Source organism: Sinohyriopsis cumingii, chromosome 2 (genome assembly GCF_028554795.1).
Source record: "Sinohyriopsis cumingii isolate HCF-2022 chromosome 2, ASM2855479v2, whole genome shotgun sequence".
Classification (NCBI taxonomy): Eukaryota; Metazoa; Mollusca; class Bivalvia; order Unionida; family Unionidae; genus Sinohyriopsis; species Sinohyriopsis cumingii.
In genome coordinates, this window is record NC_142962.1 from 159122232 (window position 1) to 159148710 (window position 26479).

Genomic DNA, 26479 nt, shown 5'->3' on the forward strand with positions numbered 1-26479 from the left:
AGACTGGATTCAACTGCCCCACAGCGAGGGTTTACACGCGAGCAACTACAAGTGATACCTGACGATACTCAATTACCCCCGCGTGGTCTTAACTAGCGCCGTTGCGTCTATTGCACTCAAGACAGGTCAATCTCACATTGTTTTTAACATGACCGAGACTATTATCGATTCTGTCCACGGTAAATTGGCGAGCGTCCTTATCCGAATAACGCCAACTCATTATACAATTACAACTCGCGCAGTGATTATTCTGTTGTTGTCGTAACGCAATTATTAATTCGGCATCAATATCAAAACGCCGCTGTTTTTTTTATCCTGTTGGCGGTAACCCGAGAGTTTTCTATCAATGACGCTTGCATCGATGATGTCGTTGTCGCTGGTGACTCCGTCACTGACTCCGTCAATAACAATTCTTCGAAGCTGATTTATCCTCCGTACTCGGGACACTGCAAGATAGACTAGATTCGACCATTCGATGCGATTATCAACCATCCAAACAATTGTGTCCGTGATGGTTAGTCCCTGCGAGGAATGTATTGTTGTTGCGTATCCTAGCGTCCACGGGGATTTATCAGCACGTAGCGCGTCCTCGACGACGCTGATATCAACGAGCACAATATCATTCAGCACGAGAATTTGTTTTTCTGTCCGGCCTGGAATTTCAACTTCAATGTTCTGCCGCCGTGTGTCCGCGGGTCTATAACATAACGGCACTGGACGCGTTGGAAACTTTTCCTTATGCAACGTAAACAACTTCCGCTGAAGTGTGTCTCTGACTATCTTTCTACTCGCTACAATCAAATCGTTTGGTCTCCATGTTTCCCAGAATTCATTTAACGGCGTTTCCGGAATCACCTCGCGGATTATTTCACACTGAATTCTATCCGGCTGTAATCTGATTAATTTTTTAACCTCGCGCAGTTGTTCATCAAGTGCTCGGTAATCAGTATCGGTTTCTTCATAATAGTCCACAAAACCCTTTAACCAATCATGTGGGCCCTCGCCGACAAATGGTGGTGGTTGACCATGGTCGCCACACATGATCACCGCTGTATTCGCGAGCAGCAACCAATCAAGAAACATTTGTAAAACATCTAACGAAACAGTACATATTTCATCCCAGATGATAACCTCAGGAATAAATTTTTCCCCCATTCGATCAGGAGTCCACTCACCGCCGCTGTATCGAAAAAAGCTGTGATAAGTAATGGCGTCAACATTTCGGTGTTTTATCTCTCGCGCTAGTCTATGGGTCGGTGTAAGCACGATTATACTTGACCGCGTTCGAAATAATTCAATTGCCCGGGTCGTCTTTCCTGACCCGCCACAGCCGCTTAAATAAACTGTTTTGTGTCTACAAATTGGATCAGAACACGGTGGTGCATTAGACCATTCTGACAATTTATCACCGCGTAAGTAATTGTTTTCAACGGTGACATCTGCTGACGGGGAATAATCGCGTCGTATTTCATTTTTAATTCTCCATGTACCCCAACTCTCGTCCGGACTAGTAAACCCGGCTACGTTTTCCTTGTACTTTACGTCAATATAAAATGAATCAACGGCTACTCTAACCGCGGTGTCGGGAAATCTATTTATCATCGAGAATAAATTGATAGCGGCGTAACCCAGCATAGACGCCCTCAAATGCGGGTATGCTGGGCTGTCTCCATCGCTGTAGGTAACAACTGTACCCAACCTTGTTCCATTGGACAAGAAAGCTGTTTCGCAGTTCACGTATCTATTTTTTGCCACTGCGTCCTTGATTACGAAATCATATTCTGCGTCATCTATAATCAGCCGTGAGCAATATCGCTTGTAGTCGCAGTTTTTTCCACCTTGTGTAAACTTACCAATTATTCTTCTACCGAGATCTTTTGCCTCGCGGTTTCGTTGGTTGAATATCCTCCTGGACCATTCGACGATATATTCCTCGTCGGCATCGATGTGTTTTCTGGATTCGTCAATTATGCTATCCAGACGCTCCGGTTCTGGTAACCAGACTTCAGTCTGCGCTCGGTATGATATAATCGCGTCACTAACAATCAACGAAACTAGCATTTTACAATCAATCATATACCGTAGCAGCGCTATTGGCAACCACTTTTTTTCAGACATATGTCTACCGATCCAAATATAGCAACAGCGATGAAGTCCTGCTGCGAACTCAAATGATACTATGCGAGCGAATCCGGTTAAATCAAAATCAGGCAGTGGTCCATTAATAGCAACACGAGTCATTTCATGTCTGGGGTGTCCAAATCGTTTGAAATACTCAGCGGCGGATCCATACCCGAGAAAACTCGCTGGATAACAGGCAACCATATCAACCGAGATCATAGCGTCGCGGCTGTATTCAGTGTTCCATAGTCCACCGTGATAGTATTCCAAACAACTGGATTGTACATCCGGTAGAAATTCCTTGCGTGTTGGACTCCACGCATTTTTCTTTGCTGCAACATGAGCCGCAACCGATGGAATCGTAAAACAATTTGTTAGCAGTTGTTCATCATGCTCTTCAAATTCCATGGCGGTTTTTTTCATCCTGTTGTGAAATGCTTCAGTGCGATATAATTCACCGTTTGGTCTTACAAACTGATCAAAGGTATCAGCGCTGCGAAGTAACCACACTGATACAGGGTCGTTTTTACACAAGTAGGCAATAGCATCAAATAGTTTCCTCTCCGCGAGAAAACCATCCTTGGAGAATTCTTCGGGTATATACTTTACTGTTCTATCCCGTGGAAACACTGTGATCGCGGGCGTCCATGCGTGTTCGTTATGATCAATAATTTTGATTGGGGCTCCATTTGATTTGTACTTTGATTCGTATAATACTTCACCGGTTATCGTTGTAACGGTTATTGGAAATCTCAGCGATGTTTCTAATCTCGCTATGTCGCTGATGGTTGCTCCACGCTCTTTTACGGTTAGTTCCCACTGGTTGATTTTGCTACGTCGTAAATCAGTCAATTTGTTTCCTCGACATGCATTTGTAAAATGCTCTATTACTCGTTCTGCTACACAATTTATCCCCGTTGACTGTCTCATTGGTTTCAGTTTTCCGATATCAGGTTTCTTATTTAACGGGTATATTCCATAAACAACTGCTGTTTCAGGATACGCTCGTTCATAGTATGGTTTGTCAATTCCGGTTAACAACCCCGGCTTGGAGTCGCGGCTAACAATGACTGTTTTCTTGTCGCTGAGAACTGGTTCAAATTTATCACGTATGATCCAATCACCTGATTCCACCCGGACAATGAATTTTACTCTGAAGAAATACTTTTTACCGTCAAGTTGTGATATTATCGTTGCTGCGCGGTTGTCGTTCATGGTAGCATCAACAACGCCATCAATTCGAAATGTTGACCAACTATGAGATGCACCATCACGCTTGAATTCATTGATACAATCGCGTATTTTACTCAACAGGGTTCTATCGTTTATTAACGCTTTTGGTGTGTCCTTGAGGACTCTATCGAGATTAAACCTAATATTTTTCCAGGGCTTAATTGCTGCTAATCTCTCAAACTCATCCATATAATTAAAACAAGTATTTAAATAAAAGAATATAGTATAATGAATAAATGCAAATGGTTGATGATTGGGTCGACAACCCCGTGCAATAAATCATATAGAGGTGAATTCTGCGGGTATCATTTACAAAGCGTTCGTAATGGTTCTCTTGGCCCCCTCCCGTGCTTGGTTTGCCACGTTGGTGTAAGAGGAAAATCGCAGTTGTGTATTAATTGTGGCGGAAAGCGATACAGAGAGTTAAAACGTTATTATGACAAACGAATAAAAAACGCCGTCATTGACCCCACCGCCGACTTCGTCATCAAAACCCCCCAGGACTATGTTGAAAGATTTATAATTAAACCAAATAATAAATTAGACAAGTAGTATTATTATATAAATGGACCAAGAATTTCAGCCGCATCCCCTGCTCGTCAATTACGAGGCATCTCGCGACGGCATTGTTAGAAACCGCAAACTGAAGAAGCCGGTTGGATGGAAAAACAATCACGGGTATTTAATGTTTGGTGCCGGAAAGAAGAAGTATCTTGTTCACAGGGTGGTATGTGAAGCATTTAAGGGGCCAATCGAGGATGGTTTCGTTATTGATCACATTGATTCTGATTGCCTAAATAATTCTCTTATAAACCTGCAAGCCATCTCTCAGAGTGAGAATAATAAAAAAGGCCAAACTGGTAAGTTTTCAAAGCAAGCAAGGGGTGTTAAATCGTTTGATACAACAACTCACGAAGAAAAAACATTTCACTCCATGAATGCGGCAGGAAAATATTTCGACATTTGTAGGGCCTCAGTACGATTTGTTGCAGAACGAGTATATCAAACAGCGATCTCAAAAAGGACCGGACACAGAATTCGATTTTCATATATAAATATTAGCGAGTGACGAAGTCCCCGTGACAAGGCCACCGGCGCCCATGGCGCTGACGAAGTCGCCATGACAGTGTGAAACGTTATTGTCTGTTCCGGAAGAAAACAAAGTATTCAGTGTTGTTAAACACCTCGGGATTGATACGCGGGGTTTCATTTTTTTTTAATTTAAAAACAAGATGTTTTATAAGAATAATGAATATCGAAGACATCAATAATATATTAGCCGAGATTTCAAAATTAAAAAATCAAGGAATTGAATTATCTGATGGTCTTGACAGCGAAAAAATATTATCCGATTATGAGATTATTAACGAACAATCGAAACGGGGGCGTTTTACCCTGGCCCGCGAGTACTTTTTTATAAAACGATTACAACATACGATCAATGAAAACTTGTACCACAATGACGCAAATGCATTCATTGGACTATTCACTGCCGTTGAAATAATACGAAAAAAACTTGGACGTGTTTATGAACGACGCCGGGAGATTTCTAGCAAGATCAAAAACATTAGAAGGATTATAGACGAAAACTCCGGCGGGAAATTAGAAATTGCGGAGCAATTGCAATAATGGTAGGCGAATCACTTACTGCTCGGCTAGCCAGAGAGCGGCTGGCGGCGCTTAAAAAGTTCATACCGTTACGAGACAGGGTCCGAGAACAACTTCAAACGCGGCAGCAACTACAAACCGATTTTACTGTTGGAAGCGAACAACTCTTTGCCCCGGTAACTAAAGCGACCAAAGATGTTACGGCGGCAACTGTACCCGTCCTCGATGCGCTTGAAAAGATAGCGGCAGAGACAAAACAAACAAAAAGGTCTTTAGAAACACTCCCTGCAAAAATAGCGGTTGCTACAACACGGAGGTCACCACCACTCGCTATAATGGACCCACAAGAACCTTATGTTACAATGGCCGACGAAGAAGAACTAGGTGCTACCGCAAGAGAACCAGAAGAAGAAATACCGGAAGAAACACCGGAAGAAAAAGAGAAAAGGGGGAATATACCCCGTAATGTACTCAAGAAGAGCACAATAGATCAAATTAGAGACCTCAGCAGCAGCGTGGAAGAATTAATTGATTTTACTGCCTCTAATTTTGCTAAGAGCATGCGAGATAAGGAGCATATCAATAGCGGTTACGAGAAAAGTATAAAGACGTTAAAGGATTGGACAAGAATAGTGTATTTAGCGAGTAAACACGAGAATGCATTACCACATCGTGGTGATCCCGATTACGACGCATTCCACAAGGAAGTTGAAAAAAGGGTAAAACTAAAAAAAGGAAAAGGATACTCTGTTGGTAAAGAATCCTACGGCGTTACCTGTCCTAACAGTGTTCTCAGTGATATATCACGGCTAGAGGTACTAATCGGAGGAAAACGAGCCGGAAATAACTCTCCGGAAATAATCAATGAGGCCGCTGATATTTGCAAGCGGTTATTTACGGGCGGTATCATGGACATTAGTGCGTATCGAACGCTCATAGACGAACTCGTGGATGATTAAAATTGTTGTTTTTGCTAGTTTTTTGCCATTTTTTGACTGTTTTTAGCCATTTTTTGACTGTTTTTAGCCATTTTTTGACCGTTTTTTGCCATTTTTCGAGGGCAAAAACCCCAGGAAATCATTTAGAGAAAATCGATGTTTTTGCTGAAAAATCGAAAAAGAAACGACTACAGGCAACAAAAAACGACCAAAAATGACTAGAAATCAAGAAAAAACCGGAAAAAAACCGGATTTTTATCGAGGGTAAGAACCCAAGGAAATTTTGATAAAATTTATTCCGGTTTTCCACACGGCGGTGGGAAAGGGGGGGGGGGTCAATCACTAATTGGAAAACTGGTGTTTTTATAATAAAGATGATCATACACTACAACCACGATAAACCAGTACTCGTCTACGTGGTAAACTCGCGATTGCCTGTTTACCGCGCGTACTATGGAGATGGTCTCGGTAGCACCATTGCGGGGTTATTTACAAGAATGGCTCCAAAAGTAGCGCCGTTAGCCAAACAATTAGGAATGAAGGCTATTGATGTTATTCGTGATAGGGGTATTAGTGCTATTGGAGATGTTGCCGGAAAGGCGCTTTCAGCCGCGCGGAACAAACTAATGTCGTTGGTGAGAAAAAGAAAACAGATGCCATCAACAACGGTGATGCCTGCAAATGTCAGTAAAGTAATAAATAACGCCGTGGAAGAAAAACTAGAGTCGTTGGCGGCTCAGTCATCCACCAGCGCGCCCATGAACACAATAGCGGGGGAGTGGTCTTAAACAGAATTCAAAGAATTTACGACGAAAAATCGCAATTGAAAACATCAACATGATAAATAATAAAATGTTTGCGCGAACCGCTGATCCCGCGTTTGATATGGATGCCCCAGTGCGCAGGGATGATTCTGTCCGTGATTATCAATATTATTCTTATTATGCAGATCAACCTGACCTACGATCGCGAATTGAACTTCAAGTCCAAGATACCAGTAAATACTTTCTGCCGTGTGAAGCGTTTATCGAAATCGAGGGAGAACTCGTGACAAATGCCGCCGATAATGCACCATACGCAGATGACAATCATGTTCGAGTTGGTTTCGTCAACAACGGTATCATGGCGTTATTTGAGAGCGCCAGATATCTTATTGACGGGCGAGAGATCGAGTCCATAGAACGCGAGGTTGATGTTGCAACGACGATAATTGGGTTAGCGAGATACTCGGATGATTATACAAGATCGGCGGGCCCATCTATGATGTTCGCAAAGGACTCCACCGATAACGCTGATCATTTTCAGTACGTTAACGTGCTAATAAAAGAAAATACCACAATTGACCAGGATGAAGCAACCAATCCAGATCGCAGAGCAAAACCAGGCGCTAATTTCACTGTTATAAAAAGTCTTAACGATAATTACAATATGGGATTCGCAGCACGAATATTGATGCTAAAAAGACCACGCCGACAGTTTTCATGCGCGATTCCACTCCATCACATATTTGGATTCTGCAGAAATGTCAGAAAAGTTATCTATGGGGCTAAGCATACAATCGCGCTGACGCGAAGGGGCGATGATAACAATACAATATGGCATGCTGCTGGCGTCCCTGCCGGTAAAGTCATTTTAACCAAAATGGCATTGTGGATGCCGGTGCTGACTCCATCAGTTACCACGGAAGCACGATTGTTAGCATTTATGGAACAGGGAGGGAAATCGTTGTTGAGTTGGCTAGCGGTAACAACTGATGCTAAAGAGGATAACGTCGCCGATACGTTTACATGGTACCTGGCATCAAAACAGGGTGTTTCAGCCCCGCGTCATATATTCATAGCGTTACAGAATAGGGAACGATTGGGTAATCAAGAACACAGTCATATGATATTTGATCAATTAGGAGTCAGGGATGTTTCGCTGAGAATAAACGGACAACAGGAACCATCCGAGGATATACAGCTTAATTACGGCGACAACCATGTCGCACGTGTGTACCATCGATTGCTGTCATATATGGGTCGTGATCAAAACGTCGACACTGGTTTGCAAATATCGCAACTTGATTTTAAAAACCTGTATCCGATTTATTATTTTTCGTTGGAGCATCTTGATTTAACGAGACAATCCGTCGTTGATATACACTTTAGAGCTCGTATAGCCCCGGGTGGTGTTAATTATAGAGCGGTTGCTGTCATTCTCAGCGATAAATCAATGCTGCTAGAAGGTGTTGGCGGACGAATGAGAATCGTTGATGCGCCAGTAGAAAACATGTAATTGAAAGCACAAACACGTTTACAATAAAATGTCGTATAGTGTCGTCAGTGTAGAGTTAACTGATGGTCAAGTCAAGAAATTACGATCAAAGTCGGCTAAACAATGCGGGACCACAATAACGCTGAAGCCGTCACAGATGGCAGGTGGTAATCATAAGATATCGTTGACGGCGCGTCAAATAAAACATTTCAATAATGCGATGAAGAATAAAAAGGGTGTTCAAATAGATTTTTCAGCCGCAGCGATTAAAAACATGGAAAAGACCGGTGGGATATTTCCGCTGTTAGCTGCGATTCCAGCGTTGATTGCCGCGGCCGCACCAGCAGTGGCTAAGGCGGCGGCGTTAGGAGCCGTTGGTACCGCGGCGGGGATGGCATTGAAGAAGGCAACCGGGAAAGACTATAAAAAAAAACGATCCGTGGCCGGAAAGGGTCTAAGACTACCGGGAACCCCGTATTCATGGTACTCGGGAAAGGGTCTAAGACTACCGGGAACCGTTTATTGACTCAGGAGTCAATGACTCCCATGTCTAATTTTGATTTAATAGACGCCGCAAACGCGCTAGCGATAAAAAAACTTCAGAGGTGTTTTTATGAGGGATCAATTACCGGCGGCACCAAGGAATATTGAAACCGGCATAATTAACCCCGATGGGTCCTCCGGAGCGGGAACTCATTGGGTTGCGTACGCGATTGATCCGCGTGCGATCGTCTATTTTGATTCATACGGGTTAGCTCCGCCGAAAGAGTTCATGCGGTATATCCGGGCGTGTTCAGCCCGGGTTTTTTATTCCACGATGCCAACACAGCAGTTAAGTGACCCGCCGATATGTGGCCGTGAGGTATTGAACGTACTCGCGGCGATTTCATCATCGCGGAAACCACCTCATGTGGTTGTAAACGAATACACTAGTGGGGTCGTAGAGGCCCGGCGGGTTAATTAGAAACGCTGTTTTTTTTTACAATAATAATGATTGATATCTGGGGACGACCTGTCTCGGCGCTGAAAGAATCCACGGAAACGGCCGCCACCGATGACATAAAAAAAACTAATCGAGGATGAAATCGCTGATACGTTGAATTTAACAAGTGTTGACCCAGGTGAAATAGTTGTATTTCAAGACCGCCAGGGTAAATTGAAATCCAGTAATGTGTCGCTGGATGACGTTTTAACACGACAGCGTGATGCCGCCGAGGACACTATCGCGCTGTATACCAGCGACGGACGACTCAAACCGGGTGAACATATATCGACGATAACATTAGTCAAAGACGGTTTTATAAGGTTGGATAAATCGGTGACCGAACTTGACGCGCAGGTGAAAAAATCTATCACCGAGGTGAAAAAATCTGTCACTGATATACAACTCACTACCGCTAGTTTTTTTGGGACCCCGACGGTAACCGAACCGAATCTTGCGGGGATAAAAACTACTATTTCGGAGTTTACAACGCTGTCGGGCCAATTTTACACGTTACGAAAAAATGTTAACAGGATCGATGACAACTTTGATAAATTCTTTGGTAAAAAAAATACCAAGCTGGATGAAATCACAACAACTATAAATGATATCACTGCGTATAGACAGGAAATAGAAACAATCAAAACTGATGTTGCAGCGAACAAAAGGAGTGTAGACGTGCATGAACGGGAAATAGGAATAATCGGCGCTAATGTTGCAACGATCATAAATAATGTAGACTCGCATGGACGGAAAATAGAAACAATCAAAACTGATGTTACAATGATCATAAATAATATGAGCGCGCACACACAGGAAATAGAAACAATCGAAGCTGGTGTTGCAACGATCATAAGTAATATGAACACGCATACACAGGAAATAGGAACAATCGAAACTGATGTTACAACGATCATAAGTAATATGAACACGCATACACAGGAAATAGGAACAATCAAAACTGATATTGAAGCGAACAAAAAAAATATAGACGCGTATTGGCGGGGAATAGGAATAATCAAAACTGATGTTGCAGCGAACAAAAAAGGTATAGACGTGCATACATATGAAATAGAAACAATCAAACTTGATGTTGCAGCGAACAAAAAAAGTATAACCGAGAATACACGGGAAATAGAAACAATCAAAACTAATGTTGCAGCGAGCAAGAATAATATGGACGCGAATTTGCTGAGAATAGAAATAATTAGAACTGATGTTGAAGCGATTAAAGACGGACTACCGAGAGTAGCAGAGCAATTCGAAAAAATAAAAACCCCTCATGAGAACATCATCAACACAGTATACACAATTCGGCATGGATCATTCGATTGGACTCCTACACAGAATACAGTAAATATTACCGCAACTGTTAAGGGTATTTATCGATTGACACTGGTTTCAATGATGCAGTTTAATATATTATCGTCGAGTTCATCCGGGTTTAACAATACAATATCAACAATTATAGACAGGAACGCAACTGAACAGTTTACAATTTATGCCGTTGATGGAAATTTAGCCGGGGCAAACATCACATGGTATGTGGAATTTGTAGCGAATCTAATTAATTAAAAACACTAGCTCTTTTAAAATAAAAATGACCACCAGGGTAATTGAATCAGAGGTATCACCGACGTCATATCAATATCGATTCGATGCCGCAAAAGAATTCTCCGCGAACTTGAAAACGCTTTCCGAACAATACCGTGTAAAAATAAAAAAATACCGCAGAAAAATAACCACCATCGACGCGGTCGTGTACTCGGTGTCGGGTATAGTAGCCGGTACCGGTGTTATTTTATCCACGGTAACCACGATAGCCCCGATCGCTGTTCCAATCGCTATCTCCGCGATGACAACAATTGCTGGAGTCGCCAACGCAATCACTAAAAAGATATCATCGTGTTTTCAGAAAAAACTCGACGAGTATACAGTAAAACATCAAATAGTATCCGACGCGTACTCGAAATTATCCGGGTTGATCTCGTTATCGATTGATAATTTGTTCATATCCGATGTTGAATTCTCCACGATGGTTCAGTTGTATAGCTCCGCGATGTCAAAAATCGAGGATTTTCAACTGGAAGCCGGAACCACTTCAATGGGCTCTGGTTGCTGAAATTAGACACTAAAAACAACGAATAATAATAATGTCGCTGAACCCCGAAGGGTTTCAATTACTTCAGCGGATCGCGGAGAACACCACTCCGGTACAAACAAATAAGATATCGATAACGTCAACGAAACCCGAATTCAGTGTGAACTTTCCATCACCGGTTCCAGTGAAGGAAATAGCGCTGGCAAAATTGCGAATATATCACAGTTGGCCTAATATCCGAGCGGACGCATTTAACGGACAACAACCTAATAACTCGCTGGTTTTTGCGTGGACAAATAAGCCCGATGGGACCCCAGACTGGAATGAGGTTACAATACCAACTGGGTCATACCAAATAGAACAAATCAATAAAGAATTTCAACGCAGGATAAAATCGATCACAGGAAAGGAATCAAAAATCGCTATTACGGTTCATGAACCGACGTTATCGTCGACGATTGAAATAAGCACACCGGGGTATATGGTTGATATTTATGGTAGTTCAATAAGAACCATACTAGGATGGCCTAAGAATCCACCTCATGAAATTCCCGCGGACAAGCAATCGTATCATGAGATTGATCCCACTTATCGAATTGATTTGTCTATTATAAAAGGCGCGTTATTACCCAGCAAGTTTATATTTCAAGACAGGAATAACATGCAATGGGAGTTTCCGTATAAGAAAACTCCTAAATTGTTCGCGTCGACCACAGTTGGTTTAAGTGATATTAATAGGTATTTTATCGAGATTAATCATAATTACCGATTGCAACTAGAACAGCTACGGGAAACAAAAGAACGAAAACACGTTGAGGTGTTAAATCAACTTATATCAGACATGGAATATATCAATGAACGAATCGTTAAAACAATATCCGATAGCAGCGATGATAATAAACAAAAATTCCTAACCGAGTATAATATCGCAGAAGCCGATTTACCCAATTTTAGGTTTCCAGGATACAACGCGCCAGAACTAAAAAAGTCTCTTAATGATTTTCTCAGTCCATCAACTCATATCCTCAGACACGATAACGGAGATGGTGGTAGGCATATTGCTCCATACAACGTAAATATTGCATCGGTGATAGCAATCAATCTAGTGTGTGATGTTATCGAAGGGAGTTACCAGGTGGATACCAAGCAATCAAATCAGGCTCAACAGGGGTATATCCTTTATTCATTTTCACCAACAGCCCCTCCGGGATTTTTAATCGTTGAGAGTCCAATTAATCCGGTCTATATGCGATGCCATGATCGGTTTTTAACGAGAATTAATTTTAGACTTACCGATCAGTCAAATAACCTAATTGATTTACAAGAGGAGGAGTTAGTGATCACTCTGTTTGTAAGATCATAGCAGCGGGGGGGGGGGGGCGATGACATCGACGCGGTCGTCGCTGTGTTTACCGGACGCTGACGACGCTAGGATCGGCGCGCAGAAGGTATTAATTAAACCAAATGACGTCCGGACAATTGTCGATTTGGCCCCTCGACGATGACAACGACGACGACGTCGTTTTTTTTTTACCAGGCGCTGACGACACCGGATCCGCTGAGTGCAGAAAGTATTAATTAAGCCAAATGACGATTGGACAAAATGTCGGATTCGCCCCCCCCTGCTGCTTGTGTCGATATGGAAGATGATGTAACTATCAAGGCCATACGAAGACGAAACCGCTAGTTTGTAAACTTGTGCGCATGGTGGATCCATGAAGGGTGTGTACGGCCAATACACGTGAGGGCCAACCCAAGAATTCGGGAGAACTCTGTGGTTCGTCAGTGGACACATTTGCAAGTTTTACAAATATTTATGAATCGTACGGCTGTACAAATGACTGAGTCATCTTTGTTTCAATTGAATGTTGTTTCATTTGAGTATAACTGAATTCATTTTAATTACATGAGATTATGCGAATCTCACTTTCATTCCATAAAAGTATTTGAATCTTTATTTTCATTCTAGGAGATTATTTGAATCTCGCTTTCATCACAGGCGATTATTTGAATCGTATGTTCATTGCATGAGATTAATTGAATCTTACTCTCATTACAGGAGGTTACATAACATTATCTGAATTTTAGTCATACATGACAATACTTGAATCAGTTTTAGTTTACCAAGTTGTGGATGTTTGGATAGAGTATCTGAATGAGACGTATATTTGGAGCGTGAAAGAATCATTTTATAATTTTTTCATCTTTCATCACATTGTTTTGTGTCGCCATTCGATCCAAGCACACATTCAGGTCTATCCTGTAAGGACTTTAATTTTTTATATTGAATCGACATATGATAATAATTACGGATAACTTACATCACACAAAAATGAACTCACCAACATAATGACATTGCCAGTTTCTAATCATCTTGTGGGCATGAATGGGTTGAAATGGATATTACTGTCAGAAATGGTCACTTTAAAAAAATTACTAAGATATACATTCTCTTTGTTAAAATATCGTAATGAGCATGATTACGGTACCAATCTTAGTGACTCCCTGATGATGAGGTCAGGTATGTCATCCACATCTGGTTGAGTGGATATCGCATCCTTTAGAATACACTGTGTGATTAGGTGACTGAATAAAGACGGGGGCTCTCCGCCTTGCATCACTATAGTAGAGATCATCCTGCCAACGTCAAGTAGCAAACCTTCCTGTAGCTGGCGGATATTATTTCGCGGCACTAGTCCATTTGGAGTTTCTGAAAATAAATGAATAAAAACTTGACAATGTGAACCTTGCGGCTTACATAATTATATGAGAGGTCAACAACTTAGAGAAATTAACGTGCGTCTGAATTCCTACAGACAGACCTTCTGCAACATCACAGGAAAAAAAAAACTAGAAACAATATAGCAACAAAAGAAAAAGAAAAGAAAACCCATACAAATAAATGTTCTACTAATCAGGAGATTTTTCAGAGTGGCAAGGAAGTAAATGGTGCCTAACTGAAATTCATTATAGGTCGTACTGTATCGTATGCTTTATACTGGTCCGGTACAAATAAAAGGAATTTTAAAACAAAGCATGTTTTACGTCACAATTTTCATCATGATCGTCATTCCTGCAATTATTCATTGCACTATTCATCCACACATTTTGTTTGCACAATGTTTTATAATGGAACAAATGCACGTCCTTGATTTACCTACAAAGAAAACAGACTTCATTATCCTAACATGCACCAATAATAATAAAGAGTTGTTCATAACGTTTGTGTATGCCAGAAAAACTTCCCAAATAATATACCCAAATTAAATTACAGTAACGATAATACCATTCAGCCAATCCGCCTTTTAGTTTATTGACTGCTGATATTCCACTCCAGTCAAGTAAAAATAAGCGTGCAGTTACATAGCGCTTGATTACAATGCAATGTACATTTTACGTGATTTTATTGGACAGTCACATCATGCTTCATTTCATCTAATTTTCTGCTGAAAGTCGACAGAATCGCTTCTAACAAATTAGAGATCTTCTTCACAGGCGGCTTAAATCAGTCAGTTCTTTTTCCTGTCAGCCAACAGTGTTCGTTGTTCTAAATGGGAACATTTGTCGCAAATTATACAATCTTGAGTCAGTCATTTTGATTTCATGCACATACATTTTGAATAGACTTGATATTTTCAAACAAAGGATACTTTTAAAGTTTTAACGAGTGCATACTCATTAGTAAGAGTGCATCATACTGAAAGCTACTGTAAGGTAAGTGTAGTTATATACGCATGCTACGTTGACCATTTTGGTCCAAATGTTGTAGTTCTTTTTAATGATTGTCAAGTTATCTGTGCCAAACTACATGTCTTTTAGGAAATGTAAATTATGTTTACGACACGCGACCTCTGCCTTTAACTGTCATAATAAGAAGATTGTTAGCGTTCTATTAGAGTACCACTACACTGAATCCAAATTTGAAATCAATCGCAGTTCTATCCTCTTTTTTAAAAATCATTTAAGTATGTTCGCTTTTGTAAAATCAACGGTGGCAACAAATTACATTATCATTACTTCACTGCCTAATCTATATGAGGTCACTTGTTACATACGTGTATCTTGTTATATGCGTGTATCTTGTTATATACATGTATCTTGTTACATCTTTCCATCGCTCGTATGCCTCTTCCAGTGAGAATTTGCCCGCATTTCTTATTTCTTTCAGCGCTCTGTGCATTCCCGTCGTCTGCTTAAGTACATGCTGATCGTTATCATTAGACGCCTCCTGTCTGTACGTATCGTCGAACAGCAACTGATACAGCTCCGCAGCGATGCGCTCAGTTTCAGCCATACTCGATAAGAGGTCGTCGAGAGTAAAATTCTGAAAATAACTCAAGCCAGGAATCGTAGGCTCTGCAGTCAGTTCTACAAATTTAAAAGCGATGTACTTGATATCGGTGGTCGTCGTTTGAACTCCAGTAGATTATTTCCAAACATCGTCGTTCCATGATACAGTACCTCGGTCGTAGCATCGGATTTAAGCCATAGATTCTCCAGGTGAGTACGCCCTGTGTTCCTGTCACACGTTCACCAAACTGAAATTTCCAGATCGAGACTAGCCTAGACAGAAAATCCACATCAATTTCCAGTCGCTGAAGGCAGCACGAGAATGTGACCATAGTTATTTTTCACGTGTCCTTTATCCATATATTGTTTGGGACTGGCCTAGGCGTTGAGTACGGCAGGATAGCGATTTCATATGCCCAGCTCAACTCGTTTGGAAGCACTAAATTATCCACGACAGAAGGAACTATCACGGGAATGATCATCATGTCGGAAAATGCCATTAAAGGTCTTCCCACGACGACTCCGTCGAACGATGATAACGCGGCGAGTTATGGAAATTTGAAAGGTTTTGCTGTAAATAAAAGCGGAGATACTGTGACTGGTCATGTGGTTTTGGTTACGGGTGCACAATTGATGGTCACTGACTATCCTCTTGTACTCGACACCCAGGCCACTCCCAAACAATACGGGGATAACGTACGCGTCAAAAATAACAATGGTCATATTCCCGTATTGCCTGTAGCGACTGGAAATCGATGTTGAAAGACGATTATTGGAAATAATCTACTGGAGTTCACAACGACGATCGCCGATATCAAGTACATCACTTTTAAATGTGTGGGACTGACGGCAGAGCTTACGAATCCTGGCTTGAGTTATTTTCAGAATTTTACACTCGACGACCTCTTATCAAGTATGGCTGAAATGATTTGTGCTGTTTTCAGGACTGGATAACCGAGACCTCGACGAGATTGCGAGAGACCACTGCAGTAGTATCACAGCCAAACAATTTAAAGTCTGCTATGCCGCATCAAAGTCGAGTTTCAAACATGATTGTTTGACCTTTCATCGCGATGCGGAAACAACTACGGAACGTTATTGAAAAGATTTTGACGAATTTTAATTCCTGATTAATATAGACATGTCGTTCGAAAATTTACCACACGTCGCCAGTGTGAGGATGTCCTCCAAACGTTTTTTGGCCAAAGAGCTGATTTACGTCAGCGCGTTCTTGAGGACAAAGTAAGTCAGCAGTCTTTTCAGCGTGATGTGGCAGGAGAATTGTTAAACCACTTTTAACGAAGATCTACGAGGCCAAAACTATGTACAATGTCAAGCAAGAACAGCTGCTGAATATGCTCAAATCTACTAAGTAACAACAACAGCACTTGCTGCAGTAGTTAGCTCCACCTACTCCAGAATGAGATACCTCCAAGATGATGGGAAGTGCAGAAGATGAACAAAAGAGGTCCTATGAAAGACTGACCTGCAAAAAATGAGACGAAAAGAAAAAGAAACAGCTGCCTCTCTGCAGAAGATAGAAGGGGAAAAGAAAGTCGCCGAAGCTGCTCTAGACACGCTCAGACAAGAGGAAGAAAGGATTCAGCTGGAAAAAAAAGCTTCAAAAAGGATTTTTGGAAAAGAGTCAGCAAACAAAAAACGTGAGAAAGATAGGACTAAACAATCTATAGGTGAACTTATGCTTGAAGTAAGTAGTAAACGTCATTCTACTTTAAGCAAAGAATTGATGGAGACCTTCGTGAAAGACATAATTCCTGAAATATAAAAAGTGTGTTGTTGGGATTGTCTGCCGATAAAAACTACTATAAAGCGGTAGATGTACGTGCATTGGTCACTGACGTCAAACGAGTGTATGGACCGTGGATAAAAAACGTCAAGGACGAAAAAGGATACCTGTGTCAGCTGTTTGAGGAGTCAAAACAGTACAATGCTTCACTGTCAGAGGAAATCAAAGTCAGAGAAAAAGTCTACTACAGGGGAGTCAAACTCATGTTTCTCAAGGAGGATCCAGAGTCATCTTGACTGAAAGAACAAGCGGATCCAGAGAAAGGGTTATCAGCGAGTCTTCCTGTTGAATCATTATCAAACGAGGAGCTCCTCAAGCACATAAAAACGTTCATAACGGCAATTAATGCACTGAATTATCAAGAGGATATAGTTGCACGGAAGAAGAAAGAGAAGGATTATAAAAAAACTAAAATACGAGTTCGTCAGAAAATCAAAGGCTGATTTAGTGGAGGAGATGGAAAGGCAACGAAAAGCTGACAAAGCATATACACAAGGAACAGGCATCCGTGACGCAAGCATCCGCTACTGCCACACTCCCGCTGAGATTATGTCCCGACTCAAGTTGCTGATTGCTTGTAAACGAGCGGGGAATGTCGATGTGGAAATTGATAACGAGATGGTAGAGATCCTCTATCATCTTCTGGATCAGAAGCTGGTCACGCCAAATCGGTATCGCATTTTGTACAAGGACTTCATATAGAGCTTTCTGAATGGTTCTCAGTGATACCACGCTGCTGTTCGATTCGTGATAGGTCACGTCCACTGTGAGGTATAATCCTCTGTTGGAATTAGACCAAATCAAAGTTGATGGTTGCTAAAATTACCGTCTTTGCTGCAAATAGTCAAGATCGTACCGCAGATCCTTTGGCACGATCACGCGTGGAAGTCTATTTGCATTCGTAATGTGTTTGCCGGATCCAACACGATGAAATATATTTTCGGGAGCACTCCCACTTATTTCGCGGCCTTACCATGAACAAACTCGTACATGAGCAGTTTGGATAAGTCCAATACATACGCACCAACTTAGATAGGCTTTTTCTGCTTCATTTTCGATTTGTTACTGTGTTGTTCATGTGTCCACCATCAAGGATCTTATGGGACTCGAATGCCGGATCAGCAAAATGCTTGCGAAGTTTATATTTTTCTCTATCACAGACAAGGTAGACGCGATATACGTTTCGGACGATTCACCATACTCTTGCCAGACAAAGTATTTTTCATACGTCTGAAAAAGTCCTTCTCAGACTCTTTCATTGCTGCAGTACACAGGATTGTTTTAACAGCTGAATGTACGAGGTCATCCAAGCACTCTAGTGAAGCTGTAACACTCGGTGAACTTTGCTTCGGCGCACGTATATTCGGAATCCAGCTGGAGGTTCTTTATGTGAACTATATAACTGGTTTTAGTTCTCAGGTTTGGTACTAGCTTCGTACATTCTGTATACTTGGGTCCAATATCCTTTATCATCTCCCACTGATACCGAGAATAACGATCCTGCTACACCGACAACGCTTTCGGTGCGAGCGGATAATCATTATAATTTTGTCAAGCTGAAGCGGAAAGTCAATGTAGACTTCATAAAGGAACATGGTATCGATGTTACTGTCGTACTTGTAAATGTCTACATCCGTGGTAATTGGCCAATTGAAACCCTCCAGTATGCATGGGCTGCATCACTGCTGAACCATTGTTGGTTTCAACATATATGCTGTAACTGTTTGGATAGCGGGTATGGTTGGTTCGCCATTGAAATCCCTAAGCAGATTCCTCTTATAATAAACATATGCTGAACATTGTCTGTGAGAAATTCTAACTCAACCTTGGGTTTTACAACAGCGCATCCCAAGTCATTCCCTGCGACGATGAGTACTGTGCGGGATTTAGTTACCAACTTCAGCTTGCCGGGGTCATCGGTACCATATCAACTGGTAATTCAAAATCGATCTTTGGATCCCGCCGCAAGGTTGCTGACCTTGAGTCCAAACTGGAATTCAGAGACTGCGAAAAGTCAATGAACTGCAGTTGACTCAGCCTAAACGTCGTGTATGGTTCCATATTGCTGGATATTACGCTTCTTGGTGCCTATGATGTTGCTGAGGTTCCTTGCAAACTCAGGTGGCCGTAATACTCACGCAGGTTTTAAACAAAATCACATGGATTTTTATTTTACTTGGGTAAATTCGCAACTGGAGATTACATGCGCAGTGTGTAATTCGTCTATGCTGCCAGTAATGTAACAGTGATCGAATACTTCGGCATCAGTAACAAAAGGGCCATCACAGATTCAGCAATGAGTGGTTGCGGTAAACTCGTGAATGATATCATAAATCATGACTGCGGTGGAAGAGAGCTGTTGCTGCATCTATTTCGATGTAATCTTGAGTGCTACTGGCATTATATTTGACTGAACGTTGAGTGCGTTTGCTTGAATGTTAAAACACTCTAAGTCAGGAATAGATGATATATGGTACCTTCATTTTTCGTTGAGTCTCTGTAAATTACAGAATGTTTATCCCCGATTCTGGAATAACTGCACGCTGCGGTTTGTACTGATTCCACCGCAGTAAAAGTAATGCTCATCAAGCAGCTATTGAGTACTAATATACATACTTGAAAAGTTTGAATGAAAATATTATACCGTCGTACTTACTATGGTGGTATACTATTCATGAGAAATGTTTGATCCACACTTGATGGTACAGTTACTCTGGACTGTGTAACAATAGCAAATCAATATTAAACTGCCTGCATGTGTATATCGATTATCGAATAGGCTGCAGGTCTTTATTCCAAGTAAATATGTTAACAACAGAAAACTACTATCTTCCGAATATATGATTCAAATTTGCAATATCATGATCTGAAGTAAAACTGTGTAACTTACTAGCCCATCGAGCACGCTTAACAACTAAATGAAAGAACTCATACTTGAATTAAAGAGGTTGATCAACAAACGAGCGCGCGCACGTTTCTACATTAAATCAATGTGAAAACTACTCCATTTTGAATATATAGCATGACTTATTACATATATATCCATACACTGTACCATGAAAAGGTAATCATATATAGACTAGGAAATAATAATTATAAGTCTCTTAAATATTGCAAGCCCTTCCATCAACTATAATTGAAGTGGTTTTCACATTGGCAATTATCAATTTGGCTGACTCTTGAAGAAATATAAAAAATGTACAATTCCCATTTGAGATATTAGCTATGCCAGAAAAATACGTTTCTTGGAAACCATTATTTTCCCCTTGCAAATTAAATGGCAGGCAGGTAATAAGATTTCATACATCCATATACAAGAGTCAGCTCGGCTGTACTGATATATAACACAGAGTCTATGCTAAGTATGTATGCAAATATTGATATGTCCGCAAGCAGACTGCTGAGAAACGGTTGCACTTAATGGGTACGCCTATGTGCATAGGTTGTGTTTCTAATATATTTCCAATAATTGTATCCGCCTGTTTACCATGCGAGCGTCGATGCAAATTGTAACAGTTGTGATTGGACAATGGATATGAATATGGTCGTGAACGTTTATGTACTCGCACCGTGCCCGAGTCGTAACTGCGTTGTACCAGCGAAGTGTTCGTGCATGTATTTGTACTTGTAGGTCGTATTTATACATGCTCATTGTACCTGAACCTGGATTTGTACTTTGTAACATCTTCAGACAGTCTCATAGATGTGAGTAGTATGATAATAGCGTCTTTTTCGGTTACTGGTCTAGGGTGAAAATCCTTCTTCCCCACACTACTATCCTCTTGCATGGGCGCCTGTTGTAGATTACATTCGCAGGTTCGCGGGGGATGGGTAGAAGGCATTGACCGAGATCAGTAACAAAAAATACAAACCCTCTATTATCATAATACTCCGGTTCAAAAATGGTAAATCTACGTTTAATCACAAGTGCTAATCTCAATTAAATGTCTCTGGTCACTCTTTGGCAATTTCAACTCCAGCCTCTTTATGATTAACAATGAAGAAATGCGAGAACCATCTTGCACAAGCCTTTCTGATCTTCTAATAATTCTTCAATATATCAAGTCGGAATTGATACTAATACGATAACACCTAAGAGCTCCCAGATTTTACAGTATGCGTTTTGCTCAGTATAATAATTATTATCCTTCTCCAACATTTTAGGTCATTGTCATTCACATATTTCACGTCACGAGCATTTACCTGCAGGCATCCTAGGTGCTGCATGTGCATCTGCAGGTAATGTTGAATAACACTATTTTGTCAGAGTTTAATTTATTGTAAGGTCAAAGAAGCAAAATATTTATAACATAATATTCAGAACTTTTCGAACACCCCTCGTTAATCATCGTTACTGAAAGAGCAAACTTACCTACAAGGGCTCCAGATTTATGACAGATCTCCTTGATCAAAAGACGAAAGAATTCCCGCTTTGGTCCGCCGTTATCCACGCCTTCCTCTGCAACGTCATGTTTTGTTTTGAAGTGAACTTCTAAGCTTCCAAACTCCTTAACGAAATCGGGTTTTCGGAAGAACTCTAAGGCGGCGTTCCACAAGTCGTCTCGTTTTACTGTTATGCATCTCGCCGGTCCTCTGACCACCTGTTCAGCATGCTCATAAAGAGCTCGTGCTATTTTCTCCTTGTTCAAGATAGACAAGGTGGATTTACCGAGGCTGCAATGATGCAAGATATATATATATATATATATATATATATATATATATATATATATATATATATATATATATATATATATATATATATATATATATATAGTGCGTGGTTTTGATTGAATGTGTTAGTTGGAGTAATTTATTGGGGGGATGTCTGTCTAGGTTTCAGGACAGTTTTCTGCCTACGAAGGTTTTTCAAAAGTCGCAAAGCAGGGAACCACACAACTCAATCCACTGTAAATGTAGGGTTAATGTATGGGACGTGCTCCATGGGACAGATCTTAATTTAAATAAGCTTGCATATGCACAAATTGATGAATTAGTCAGGTTTTAAACATCCCCTATAATGCATTGCTGCTTACTTTATTTTAACATGAGATTTAACTTTGTAAGACTATCTACAACAAAAAACATCATCACACGTGACGAAATTCAGAAAACAATATTTTTCACTGAATTCAACAAGGGTAAAGTCCGTCTGCATAGACAATAATAAAATTCATATGCTAAAGTGTGTGTGTGTGTGCGTGTGTGAAAATTAAAACTGTAAAAATAATAAAAATTAATTTTACATTCCGTTAAATTTATATTTTCAGCGTTCATGTATGTTTTGCGCAAGAAATGTAATTTATCTCAATAATTACATTCACGAATAGCCTCGATACTGCCTTTAGACTTTTAAATTTGTGACTTGTGATAACCGTTATATTCACTGACATAGGTAAGCCAACAATACATATTAAATTTACACTATAGGCTTGGATGCGGCTTTAGGAACTAATTTTGCACTGAAAAATAATAAATAATATTTCATTGTCCGTAAATCGAAAAAGAATTATCAAAAAAGTAAACAAATATATTCTCCGGAAATTAAGGAACATGCTGCGTGTTGATGAGGTAATATGTATTAAATACAAAATTCTCAGTCAAGATAATTGCTATTGTAAATAACATGCAATGAAAGCGTATTATTAGTTTTGTTCTGAAAGTAAAGCTAAGATCAATTAAAGATCTATGCGAAAATGAAACGTACGTAAAATTCTCATGCTGGATTTGTTTAAAATGAGATTTAAATTCCATAGATTTACCTTGAGGCTCTACCCTGGTCGACCAAGCTCCGTCGTATGGCTTCATTCATGGCTTCTTCATCATCCATAATATCTAAGGAGCTACAATATTAAAAGGGTGCTAAAGTTTATTTATAAGTGTTTATTAAAACTTGACATTTTACATTCAGTTTGGTAAATGCTTAATTACGAGTTTGCTCTTGGAAACGAAGATCTTAAAAAGATCACAATCGCAAACATAAGGTACACGAAAGGAAGAGGAGAAACAAGGACGAATTTAAATGGACAAGTTAGGTACAAGAACAGCACAGAGATTAGGTATGCCAACAAAATAATGGAAGATAAGACTAAATGCAGATAGACGAACTCGAGATAGAATCAATAAGATCATATAGCGGAAAGGATCAAAGATAAATCTGCCTATATACTTTTTGTAGTTGTTGTTGTTGTTGTTTTAGAGTTTAACGCCATTTTTCAGCACACTATAGGCTATACATGGCGGCCAGTATTAATGGTGGAGGAAAAACCCGGGAAAACCCCGGAAAGAACCACCGACCCACTAGAAGGTACTGGCAAGCTTTCTCACATACCCACATTAGCCGAGTCCGAGACTCGAACCCACGCAGACAGAGGTGAGATGGCAGTGATCCGAAACGGAGAGCGCTGTAGACCACTCGGCTACTTTTTTGTATAACTTATTTTTAAAAATGGAAAACAATAAATAATATTGAACAATTAACAAAGAAATCAAGTAAGAAATAGGATTTTAACAAAAGCACTTGGTACAAACTTCAAGGGAAGCAAAAAGAGATGATTAATAGAGAAGTACTATTACATACAGCCATTAAATGAAAGGTATGAACACAATTATTCCCTTTAGTCTTTCATGGCAAATAAATACATTTCTCAAAATGATGCTGAACTATAGATTTAATGCGAATTTTAGGACACGAACAATTGTGAAAAGGCATAAAAGAAGTAACGAAAGTATGTATACAGAAATAACTGACAAATTAAACGATGGAAAACTAACATGTTGAACAAGGTTAAGATCATCAGAATTTTTTGACAAAATTAATGAATTAAATGGGTGATTAAAGGTAAAATGTTGGTTCAATTAACAGAAGATATTCGTCTTAAGTGTAAAATTTGTAAATTGCAAGACAGATGCCTTTCGAATTAAAACGTTTATCGTTTCTTATTATTCAATTTAAGGATAGCAAATGTCCCGAAAGCCATATTGATATAATGTTACGGTTATTAAGGAAAGATATGGTTACGTGAAATATCTCTTCCTTTCTGAAATTATATATATATATATATATATATATATATATATATATATATATATATATATATATATATATATATATATATATATATATATATATATGTGTGTGTGTGTGTGTGTGTGTGTCTGTCTGTGCTGTCATTGTATGCATTTAAGCTGATACTTCTGCTTGAATTGCAATAAAGATATTACAGCTTTTGTTTCTTCTACTCACTCATCTTCGTCTGTCCACCAAGTGCTGTCATCACTTGAAAATTCAGAAGACGATGATTCAAGTTGTCTGTAAGGTATAGGAAAGACATTTCTTTGTGTAATTAGTATGACTACTAAAGATATCCATGATTCGGAAGAAAAACGATGCGTTTTATAACTGAACACCATCTCAAATATTTTCATAATTTCCATCTAATACAATAAAACACAGCAGCTTTGATCTTGGCGAAATGAAAAAGTAAAGCTATCAGACAGTAACGAAATAAACAGGAAGTTCCTCATTTTAAAATGTATGTACATTAAAGATATTAGCTTTTAACTTGCCTTTGAAGAACGGAATCCATTTGAATTTGATCTAATAGAGATGGAGGGTTATACGTGTCATACCATGAAACCTAAATAGCGTTATTCTTATTCTATTATTTTCTCAGAAATTACGAATTTGATATAATATGAATATTTCCCTGCCATGTTAGAAGCAAGATCTTTCCCTAGACAGGCAATACACATTATTTGTAAAATGTACTGTAAATAATATCGTTTCAATTCTAATTAGTTAAAATCGAAGTACTGACAGATCAGACTGCATAACTTGTTGAATGTCGCTTCAAAGATACACGTATTATTTATGTAATAGGAATATAGTGGTGTAGAGTATATAGTAGACAAAGTCAACAAAATTAAGCCTAACCTTCGTCTGGAATCATTTCTCTCGCATTTGACAAACGAACAGCTTCTTCCAAAAGAAGAATCCATTTGCTGTATAAATAAAATTTACAATTATCATTTTAATAGCCTTCTCTCTTTCTTGTTCCTTTCGTTACCTTATTATCTCTCTCTTCATATAATATTGCAAAACACGACAAGAGAAAATATTTTTCACAAGAAAAGGTTCACTAACCCAATATGCAGGGAAAATTTAAATTTTCGCATTTATTTGACCAGACTTGACAACAAAAGTTCCCTATTTGCTCAACACCGTGAGATTGATTAACATGGTGGGACTATTAATTTTAATTGATTGCCAGAACTGCCCACTTTAGAAAGGACAAACATAGTAACCATTTAGTCTATAATTACGGGTAATTGTTTAAAGTTCCAAGACCACTCTTCATCATTATTTTCCAACAGCAAATAAGACTTTATACCATGTACATAATGCGTTCGTTTTGCTTCGATAAATATCCACACAAACATATTTCTCTGAGGACAAATATTCTCAAGTAAAAGACTGCATCATTTGAGTTCCTTTTTTATGTCTATGAGGTATGTATGCTCGCCAGGTCTTATTTTCGACAATTAGAAGAACTGTCATGTTTGAAAAGTATATATGCGTACGATTTTTTTGTCTGACTAATGTGGTTTACAAATAATATTAAAACCAATGTATATCTATTGATTAATAGAGTACCAGTTTCAAACGTTATCTGGCGTCCAAATCTATCTTGGAAAATCTAGAACAGGAAGAGAAGTGACTAAAATCAGATGTTAGTTCATATTCTTGAAGAAGTTATCTATACCTCTTGACCAAAAGAGAATCACTCACGCTCACATTATATATATATATATATATATATATATATATATATATATATATATATATATATATATATATATATATATATATATATATATAACTTCATTTTTAGTTATCATTATCACATATTATTTAATTGAAAGTTACAGAAGTAGTATCAAAGGCCACTTTGTGTTGATCAAGTCACCTTCTCATTAAACTGTTCTGACTTATGGCAGATCGCAGATTAAATAGCTGCAAAGTCACCTGAATCTGTCGCAGATATCTAGTAATAAATAGATGCAAAATCATCTGAATCTCTTACAGTCACGTTGTAAGCCAAATAAGGTTCTGACCAAGACAAAAGGTCACCTTATCGCTT

At 39.5% G+C, this 26479-nt stretch overlaps 1 protein-coding gene across 4 annotated transcripts in view; it reads right to left on the reverse strand.

Annotated features, from left to right (window-relative positions):
• LOC149806198 (uncharacterized) overlaps positions 1-26479 on the reverse strand; it is a 63570-nt gene that overhangs the window by 9044 nt on the left and 28047 nt on the right. For all 4 annotated transcript variants that reach the window (XM_089951114.1, XM_089951116.1, XM_089951115.1 and 1 more), the window contains 5 exons: positions 25273-25340; positions 24583-24648; positions 23099-23179; positions 21709-22010; positions 13729-13949 (listed from right to left, as the gene is read on the reverse strand). In XM_089951114.1, the coding sequence (XP_089807240.1) occupies positions 13729-13949; positions 21709-22010; positions 23099-23179; positions 24583-24648; positions 25273-25340 (738 nt within the window). The remainder of the gene's footprint in view (positions 1-13728; positions 13950-21708; positions 22011-23098; positions 23180-24582; positions 24649-25272; positions 25341-26479) is intronic.